At 41.9% G+C, this 10,700-nt stretch overlaps 1 protein-coding gene across 3 annotated transcripts in view; it reads left to right on the top strand.

The window, feature by feature from the left end:
- The first annotated feature begins 297 nt into the window (after window positions 1-297).
- BICC1 (BicC family RNA binding protein 1) overlaps window positions 298-10,700 on the top strand; it is a 299,937-nt gene continuing 289,534 nt past the window's right edge. For 2 of the 3 annotated variants that reach the window (XM_082634831.1, XM_082634832.1), the window contains exon 1: window positions 415-679. In XM_082634831.1, the coding sequence (XP_082490957.1) occupies window positions 490-679 (190 nt within the window). In that variant the 5' untranslated portion in view covers window positions 415-489. Of the gene's footprint in view, window positions 680-10,700 lie in introns of all 3 variants that reach the window. The other variant, XM_082634830.1, reaches the window with a different exon arrangement.

The following is a 10,700-nucleotide window of genomic DNA, read 5'->3' as shown; positions in this document are numbered from 1 at the left end:
AACTATGAAAGCATGTGTGTGGGACAAGATTTAGACGTGTAAGCGCAGGAAAGTGGTAGCGTGTACGTGGTGAGGGAGTGCGCGAGCCAGGGGCCGGCCGCCCGCCCGCCGCGGCTCCCCGTGGGCCGGCCCGGCCAATGAGCGCGCGGCTGCAGGGGCGGCGGGCGGGGAGGGGGCGCAGGGGCCCTGCGGATGGAGGCGCGGGCGGCGCGGCGCGCTCATTCCGCGCGGGCGTTGCTGGCGGGGGGCGGCGCAGCCACTGGCCGGGGACCGGGGCCCGGACCAGGGGCGGCGGGCGGCGTAGGCGGCGCCCGGGGCTGGGATGCGCAGGGGGCTCCGTGGCGGCGGCGTTGGCGGCGGCGTCGGCGGCCGCGGGGGCACGAGCTAGCGCCGCGGCGCGGGGAGCCAGTCGAGCCCGGCGGGCGAGCGGAGGCGGCGGCGCAGGCAGAGCGGCGGCCGCAGCCGGAGCCCGAGCGCCGCGCGCCCACCATGGCCGCTCAAGGCGAGCCCGGCTACCTGGCGGCGCAGTCGGACCCGGGCTCCAACAGCGAGCGCAGCACCGACTCGCCCATGCCCGGCTCGGAGGACGACCTGGTTGCCGGAGCGCCCCTGCACAGCCCCGAGTGGAGCGAGGAGCGCTTCCGCGTGGACAGGAAGAAACTTGAGGCCATGTTACAAGGTAGGCATCCACCCCGCGTTCTCGGACTCCCGGGCTGCGCCCGCGACTCCTTCCCGGACATCCCCGCCCCGCGTCCCGGCGCCCGCCGCTCCGGCCCAAAGACGACTTAGTTCCCCCGTCCCTTCCCCCGCGGAGCCGGAGGACACCCAGGGAGTGCAGACCTCGCGGGAGTCTCCACCCTTCCACGCCTCCCAGGTCTCCGGGCACCGAGAACCCTGTGCTAACTTGACCGGCTTCAGAAAAGCCGAAGGCCGTGTTTGTACCCGCGCGTCCAAGTTGCGTTCTTGGACTTTGGAGATGCCAGCTTTAGTCCGGACACCTGGGCTATGCCATCCGGACCCAGTCGGACCGCGCAGAGTATGCGTGACTCCCTCCCCACTCTCTGGCACTCTGGAATTCTAGCTCTGTCTCTGTTTCTCTCCCTCCTCTTGTCAGTATCCACTTCCTCCAGCTGAGGGGCCTTGTCTCGCTATTGGCAAACGCTCTGCAGATGTCAAAGCTTAAGACAGGAGTTCCCGCCCCGCACCCGGAGTAAGAGGGGCCGGCATGGGGGTGAGCGGCCAAAGTGTGGGGATTGTGTCAGGGCAGTGCTGCTGGGTTGGGGGGCAGTGCTGCTGGGTTGGGGGACAGTGCGTGTTCATCGCCTGACAGGCTTATAAAACACATCTTGAGTTACACTCGGTTCATAAAAGTCTTCCCGTATTATGGGTATTTATCTGACTTTGTCTTTCACAATTGTTTTTTTTTTTTTTTTTAAACTCCCTTGTTTCTCTGGGACTTTCCCAGGCGTAACAGCTTTAACCATACAGGACTGGGAACAAATTTTGACTTTTAATGGGAGGATTGGAGTTCTCAGAGTGAATGCTAAAATGTCCAACGTAATTTTCATCTTCCCTAAAAATGTTAATTACTAGCTTACCTGTAGTCCCCGGTGTGGTTCATTTCCATCATTCAGAGAAATAAGGTAATTTGAATGACTGTTATTCTTAAAATAGTAGAGGGACCAGGCATTACTTTCACTAAGGGTGCAGTGGTGGATTCATTCAGTAGCTCGTATCCTTATATGAAGGGAGGATTGGAGCTTTCCAACTTTCTTTTGTGGCTTGGTGCCTAATTTACTTTGACTTGATCAGTCAGTGCATCTCAGTGTGGGAGCTATTTAGCCCTCCGTGGAAATGCAGTGGTTTTTTAGAACAATTAAGCAGGTTATTTTAAGACAGAACAAGATGTTTTCCAAAACAATAACTTGGTGGAAACAAATAGCAAGAGTGTTTGGTAGGCGTTTTTGGATGAGTTAGAAACTTATCTCTCTTGTTGCTTATTTTTATTGATAAACATCCCCAGTGCTTATCATGTCTCTGTCTTAACTCCCTCCTTTTTTCCTCCTTAAATTATGTAACTTTCTAGGAGAGTTACTTCTGTGATAAACCGTTCAAATAGGAATATTGCAAAGTGGATTTGGAAATTAAAGCCCCAGTTACCTTTCAGTAACCTATTTTAGTTATTCCATTTGTTCCGTGGTTCTTTTTTGCCTAGTTCCTATTATAAGACAAAATATTAAATTTATTCAGAAAAATATTGTTGTGAGATTGTTTGGGTTGAACTGATAACACATATACCTACCCTTTCAACAAGTTTCTAGTTTATTTTGTACATTTGGAGGTTTGTGAAAGATGGATCTTCTACGTCCTCCTTCCCTGTCTTGCCTATGCACATGCAAGTAAAGACAGTGATGTTAGCTCCTAGGAAGCCCTCTTGCATAACCTGAGCTTTAGAAGTGGATTTCTTTTTTGAATTAATTAATTTCCATTTAGAATAAAATGAAATATAGGTAAGACATTTTTTAAAATTTGAAGGCCATTCCCTTTGTAGATATGATATTCTGACATGAGATAGTTTAAAATTGCTTTGCTGTGATGAAGTTTCTTTTACAGAAACTCTTAAGTTAGTATTTCTTCAACAACCTATGAATTAAGGAAGTATTCACACTTCAACTCCAAAGATTTCTTGAATAATTGAACATAGTGCTTTGATTAACTTTCCAGAATCACTAATAAGTGAATTATGCCTTCTAAGATAGTAAGTTTGAACACATTTGACAATAGCACCCAGTGCACTGTGTACCAAGGCATTTTGTCATTCATGCTTCCTAGTGTCAAATTTTGTTAGAACCACCATGTTTGAAGGAATAAGACTAGTTTCTGAACCAAACATAATCATGTGTCTCATTGCTCGATACTAGGTGGTTAAAGCAAGCGTGGGCAACTGGAATCACTCAGACCTAGTTTCCCTGTGGAATCTTGGGACAGTTCCTGGGCACCTCCCCGTCTCAGTTTGTCCGTCTGTAAAATGGGACTGATATTAGTACCTTTCTCTTAGAGTTTCATGAGAATTAACAGAGATAAAGCCTAATAAGCTAAAACTTGCCACACTTTTATAAATGCTAACAGCTTAATATATATCAGTTGATTTTATTATTACTATTAATAAATATTATAACATGGATTCAAATGACTTACAATGCCTATCACAATTTCTGACAGTAGTCTATATCTAAATATCTAGAGAACAAAAGAATTTTGCAGTTTCATAATTGCAGAAGTAAAATAGAGAACAAGGTAGGAAGTTTGGAAAGTCAATATTCTAATATTGTTAGATATCCTTGGGTGGAAAGTTTTTCATTTGAAAAGTGCCAATTAAGAAAAGTCTGTATTTGCCTGGTTGGGTTTCTGATTATTGTGAATTTGGATTTGCCGTTTTTCCTTGCACAGTCACCTTAAAATATGTGCAGGTTTCCAATTTAAATCAGGATAAATAAGATTCTCTGCCTTTAAGTCTACATAGTGCAAATTGGTGATTATAATGCTTGGAATTTGTTTCCAGAGAGACTGTCCTGGGGGTAAGTTAATCGTTAATGGGTTGCATTTTTATTAGTAGAGAAATTCTTCTACGCAATGGACCAAAAATTCAGTGAGGTTAAAATATGGGCAGTTAGGGTAGTGGTCAAAGAAATGAAATACCATTCTTGGATGAATCCCCAAAGAATTGATACACATAAAATCCACCAGGCCAAAAATGTAGGGAAAAAGATCACTCGTTTTTTATTTTTTGCTTTTGTTTTTTAATCAAATAACTACTTTGGAACAGCCATGCAGAGTATCTGACACCTCTGTTTGAATCTAAATGAAGATTATTGATTATATTAGTCAACAGTTTTGTAAATGGGAATTGATTTTCAAGTTTAGTTTAGGTTTTTGATGGGGATAGTAGGCCTTGGAATAGATATGACGGACAACATAATAATGAGGAAAAATTGTTCTTGTTTTACTTAATACTGATCTCCAGAATTTAGACTTCATATTTCATGTGGGATAGTAGTATTGATTCATTTCAGTCAATTAAATGTGATTTATGGTATGCAAAGAGGGAGAAGAGTGGTCTAGAGGAAAGTCTGGGAGAAGGTAGCAAATAAATGGGTCAGGAGTCAGAAATACAGCCTTGGTGCTGGCCAGTGTCCTGAGAGAGAAACATGGAATTTGTACATTTATACTTTTCCTTTTTTTTTTTTCCTTTTTCTTCTTTTGGGGTTGTTTACATCTTATGATTATACTTTTATTTTTACACTGAAAAACATATACACGTGCTGTACAGTTAAAAATCCCTACATAAAATTTAGACTCATAGGCATTTTCAAGGTTTGGAATCCCTTGTATTTCATCATAGAAAGAATTATGGGCTGGGGGCAGTGGCCTGTTTTTATGAATTGAGGTTGATGTCTGGTGGGCTTTTAGGATATTGCTGTTAAAGACATTAAGAACCATGTTTTGGGGACTTCCCTGTTGGCCCAGTGGTTAAGACTCTGTGCTTCCAATGCAGGGGGCACAGGTTGGATCCCTGGTTGGGGAACTAAGATGTCACGCGGTGTGGCCAAAAAATTAAAAATAAACAAACATGTTTTTACATGTTCACAGTGATGGGCAGAACAGGAATCACTGATCACTGCTTGCCTGAGTAGAACTAGCCACTAAAACAGCTGATCACACAGTGATTAAAAGCAAGAGCAGCAGTTATATAATTACATATCTTTAAAAATTTTTTTTTAATTTTTCTTTTTTAATTAATTTCTTTTTTAAATTAATTAACTTATTTATTTTTTTGGCTAGGTCTTCGTTGCTGCTCATGGGCTTTTCTCTAGTTGTGGCGAGCGGAGCCTACTCTCCGTTACGGTGTGTGGGCTTCTCATTGCGGTGGCTTCTCTTGTCGCAGAGCACAGACTCTAGGCGCGCAGGCTCCAGTAGTTGTGGCTCGCGGGCTCTAGAGCGCAGGCTCGGTAGTTGTGGAGCCTAGTTGCTCTGCAGCATGTGGGATCTTCCTGGACCAGGGCTCGAACCCATGTCCCCTGCATTGGCAGGTGGATTCTTAACCACTGCGCCACCAGGGAAGTCCCTACATATCTTTTTAATTTGGCAAACTTTAGTGAAGATTGTCTTATAATTTGGTAAATAGAGAATAATCTTTTAGATGCTTTTGTGGGATCAGGGAGAGAGATGAAATAAAAATATATGAGAATGGGGGAGTGCTGAAAATGAAAGTAAACAAGAGCTAAGCTGAATGTAGTTTTGTAGCTATGGCTTGATTAAGGCTAATAAACAATAAGAACAAATCCAATAACTTTATGAAGCTTAATGGTTGAAAGCAAAGTGTTCTTGGCCAGATCTGGATTTAAGTCTTGGTCCTACCTTTAAATAGGGAGCTTGGGAAAATTCATTACCTGCAGCCCCATTTGTGAAAGGGGGTGTTAATCATCGTGCCTACATCTGAGGTGGTTGTGACCATTAAGAGAAAAAAAGATGGATGTAAAACATCACAGCGCTGGCCACAGAGTAAGTGCTGAATAAATCACTAATAACCATATTTATTATAAACCATAGTTCATAAAATGCACATTCTTCTATTGAAAATGAAAATCAAATATATTTGAAAATGAATTAAATGGTTTATAATAAATGAACATTCACAGCTATCTAAATATTTTTATTGGCCTTCCTGGTAGCTCACCGTATGCCCAGTGTATTAGCCCCTTGTAAAGGTGGATGAGCATGTACCGAGTAAAGCTGTATTGGACACGAGTGTGGAGTTTTAGATTTTTGTGCAGGAGGAGAGGGCTTTGCACTCTCTTTAGCTGTCATTGTTCTTGCTTTGAGTATTTTTCATTCTTTGAACGGTCCGGAGCCTGTCACTTCTAATATTTTTACTAAAGACTAGCCGCAAAAATCCTTTAATCTCCATTGTAGTTTGATGTTGCTCTGAACTTGTCATTCATTGGTCTCTTGGAAGACTTTTTCAAAGAAAATGTTGCGCCTGGGCTAACGTGTTCTGTTTGCTCACCTGTAAAATGGGGACCATGAAGGTCCTATCTTCCAGGGGTGTTGTGAGCACAGAACGAGATGATGTGTGTGAAAAGTGGAGCTCAGTGCCAGGCACGTGGTGTTTGGTAGATGGTCCTGCAGCAGCCCTAGCAGCCCCGTGCCATGTGATGCATAAGGATTTCAAAACACTGGAAAGCAAATGCCTGTCAGGTTTTTTGTTTTTGTTTTCTAAAACAACTGCATATTAATCTTTTCTTTTTTTTCTTCAGTGAAAGTCTTCCTCCAATCAGAAAAGTTTATTAGGACAAGTGTAGTAGGCTCAGAGAGCAGAACTGAAGGTTCAGATTGTTTTAGAAACTAAATGAATAAAATCCATCAGAGGTTGTGTAGCCTGGCAGTGAAGAGTTCAGGAACTGCTATCAGGCTGGCCTGGGTTGGGGTCCTAACTTCACCTCTTGCAGAGCCCCGCTAGGATGCTGTGAGAGGGTGTTACAGCCCTGCACTCGTGGGCAGGGGGTCAGTGCTCTCTGTCAGTCTTATCTCTGTGAAGACTTCTGGGGTTTTGCTTAAGTTGATCATTGATAAGTTAAAACATAGAAAGGGCTTGTTATATCGATGATTTTAACAGGCAGGAATGTATTTATTTGGCTGTGACTAACAGAAAACCCAACACAGAGTGACTTAAACAAGCCAGGGGGTTATTTTCCTGTTGAAACAAAAAAATCTGGGACTAAGAGGGCCAGGCCCCAAGAGCTGCTCAGGGGCTTCAGGGAGCCCAGCAACCTACCCCCTGACCTCGGCCATCCCAGCTGATGGCTTTGGCCTCATTGGTGCAGTCTGGCCAAGGCTCTGCCTTGAGATGCGCCTGTGGTCTCTGCAAGGAAAAGGGAGGGAAACAAAAATGTTTTGTTTTGTTTTTTTATTCAAGATTTTGCCTTTTTGTGTGACAAAGAATTCTCTCTCCTGGAACTTCCATCTGTATTTCTTTGGCCACTCTTTGCTACAAGAGATTCTGGGAAAGCGACTTCTTTTCTAGCTTCTTTCGTAGAAGTAGGCAAGGAAGAAGGGAGTCAGAATGGATGCCAAGTGATCCAACCCGTAGTTTCCCCACAAAGGGCAAAGCAGAGGGCACTGTGACAGAAATTCCAAGTTGTGCCTGATGCAAAAGCTTCCCTGTGTCAGAGACTTTGGCCTGCATTGATAACCCCTAGAAATCTAGATGATTTGGTAATGCTTATGTGGGTGGAATTTCTTCTTGGCATAGTCTGGGAATAAACCTAATTCCCAAAGAGAAAACAGCTTTGATCATGGAAAGCAGTTCTCATGTTGTTACTCCTTTTACAAACAAGACCTAGGGCCCCCAAGTACTGTAACTGTCTTTTTCTCCTCCACTGTTTTCTGCCTGTCAGGTGTTTTTTCATTGAAAATCATACAACACAATACAAACGTCCATTTTACCTTTTTAAAAAATTTTATTATTTTAATTTATTTGATTTTTTTTGAAGTATGGTTGATTTATAGTGTTGTGTTAATTTCTGCTGTACAGCAAAGTGACTCAGTTATACACATATATTCATTCTTTTTTATATTCTTTTCCATTATGGTTTCTCCCAGGATACTGAATATAGTTCCCAGTGCTGTACAGTAGGACCTCGTGGTTTATCCATCCTATATGTAATAGTTTGCATCTACTAACCCCAGACTCTCAGTCCTTCCCTCCCCGACATTTTACCTTTTCTTACCCTAAGATATCCTTTCTCCCCTCCTACTTCCTCCCCTCCCACCACCCATCTCAAGTCGCTTTTAGAATAGACAGTTTCAGTGTAGCTCACGCTTCTGCCCTTCTTTAGGGTTTTCTTGGAGTGGCCACTGCAATAGCATCTGGCCAACGAAGCCAGAATTTGTTCAGAAGATGAAGTCATTTTGGAGGCAGTTTGATAATAGAATTATCATCAGAATTGTGCCGTGTTTTGCTGTTTGAAATTGTCCAGAATGATGAGCTAATAAAAATACTGGTTGGCTCATCCTTGGTTCATTCTCTTTATTTAAAAATCTAGTTCTTTAAAAATGCATGGGATAATAGTGACTGTGAATATTCCTTTATGTAAAATGCTTAATAAACTACCTGGGATGAGGCACAATTTTTTTTTAAATTTGTATTTTATTTTTTTGGCTGCGCTGGGTCTTCATTGCTGCACACAGGCTTTCTCTAGTTGCGGCGAGCGGGGGCTGCTCTTCGTTGTGGTGCGCGGGCTTCTCATCGTGGTGGCTTCTCTTGTTGCAGAGCACAGGCTTTAGGCATGTGGGCTCAGTAGTTGTGGTTCGTGAGCTCTAGAGCGCAGGCTCAGTAGTTGTGGCACATGGGCTTAGTTGCTCCGCGGCATGTGGGATCTTCCCAGACCAGGGCTCGAACCCGTGTTCCCTGCATTGGCAGGCAGATTCTTAACCACTGAGCCACGAGGGAAGTCCTAAGGCACAATTTTAATGCTAACCTATAATGTCTTTTGCAGTGTGGGGATGCTCTTGGCAAGAAACCCTTGTTGTTATGCTGCAAAAGCCACCACATTTGATTTTTAATCCTTATGGTATTAGTATTTAGGGAAGTATCCAAAATGCACAAACCATTAATAGAAACATTTTGTAGATGTTATACACTTAAAAATCCATTTACTACCTAATAAGCTACTAATAACTATAGTTGATGAAAGCATTTATATTTGTAACACATATTAAATCCTGTTCCCATTTATGATGCTGGCATATAAAAAGATAATGCTCACTTTCTAGCTATAAAGTAGTTTCTCTGTTACAGTGAATAAGATAAACCACATATTAGTCTGCATACTAAGTTGATCTGGAGCTTAACTCTCTTGTATAGGAAGATGCTTAAACATAAGATTTGAAAATTAGCCATTGTATTTTTTATTCAGGTTATGAAAGTAATCAAACTTATTATAGAACACTTGAAAATACAAACAGATGCAAAAAAGAAAAACCAAAAGTCACCCCTAAGTCCAGAATCCAGCAATAACCACTGATAATATTTTGGGAATTTTTTCCTGGTCTTTAAAAAGTACGCTCACACATAATTTGTTTTTGCAACAGATATTAAGTTCCTAGTATATGTCAGGTACAGTGTTGGGCTTTGGGGGTGCAGACAAAACCAAGATAGATATGGTTCCTACCCTTGTATGACTTGTGCCCCTTAAATTCTAAACTGGGATCATACAATGTAAAGTGAAAAAGAAGGGAAGTATCACGGATATTTTTCATTTCATTAAAGATTCTTGAAGAACATGGTTTTATTATTTTAAAAAGTTTTATTGGAGTAGAGTTGACTGACAATGTTGTGTTAGTTTCAGGTGTACAGCAAAGTAAATCAGTTATACATATACATATATCCAGTCTTTTTTATATTCTCTTCCCATATAGGCCATTACAGAGTATTGAGTAGAGTTCCCTGTGCTATACAGTAGGGTCGTATTAGTTATCTTTTTAAATGTAGTAGTGTGTAATGTCAATCCCAATTTTCCAAGTTATCCCTCCCCTGCCCCTTACTCATTGGTAACCATGAGTTTATTTTCTACATCTTTAACTCTGTTTCTGTTTTGTAGATAAGGAAGAACATGGCCTTAAATAGCTATATAATATACCTTGACATGTCATGATTTGCTTAAACATTATAATATTTTATAATATTTTTAGGTGGCCGGGCAGTGGAAAAAAACCTAGTGTTTCTACTCAGAATGTCCCAGAGTCAGGTCCTGGCTCTATCATTTATTGGTTGTGTGGCCTGGGGCAAGTTAATAATTTCTTTGAACCTCAGTCTTCTCATCTCTAAAATGGAATGAATATAATTTCTAGGTTGTGAGGGTTAAAAATATGTCAGGCATGCACCAGTGCCAGATGTAGTGCATATACTCAAGAATTGGCAGGTGATGAATGTTAACACTGCTGCCCCAAATACTTTTACCTAAAAACCTTTTTTTTCCCATCCTTAATTATTCTCAGAGGAAAAATTCTTACTAGTGAAAATTTTAGCTCAAAGGGGATAGATATTTTTAAGGCTTTTGATAAAGTTTGCAAAAAAATTTTCTGGAAAGATTCATATGGTAGGCAGAAGAGACAAATTTGTTGGCTCTCTTCCCCTTGTACCTGTGATCCCACATCCTCACTTATTTGAGCTGGCGGTTGTGAGAAATTAGGAAATAATTGAATCACCAATCCAGAATTAGAGTTCTGTTTGTTTCTTTCATAGCAAACTTTGAATTATGTTTATCATACCTGAGTAGCATGTCTGGGAATCACTAGTTCTTAAAATCTGTGTGCATAAAAATCACCTGGGGGGATTGTACAAAGTGGCAAACTCTGGGCCTCTCAAGAGATTCCACCTCTGTAGGTTTGAATCTGTATTTTGTGGTAGGAATCTGTATTTTGAAAAGAATCTCGTGTGAGTCTAATGTAGGTGTTGCCAGGAATACACTTTGAGAAATATTGCTAGATAGTTAGATGATGGTGATCAAAATTAAGAATGTTCAGGTCCTTTTCTTTCTTTGATTCCCTTTACCCCTTTTTTTTTAAAAAAAAAAACTTATTTATTTTTGGCTGTGTTGGGTCTTTGTTGCTGTGCGCAGGCTTTCTCTAGTTGTGGT

This window comes from Mesoplodon mirus (assembly GCF_964341445.2).
Source record: "Mesoplodon mirus genome assembly, chromosome: 2".
NCBI classification, from domain to species: Eukaryota; Metazoa; Chordata; class Mammalia; order Artiodactyla; family Ziphiidae; genus Mesoplodon; species Mesoplodon mirus.
This window is presented reverse-complemented; position numbering and strand designations above follow the sequence as displayed.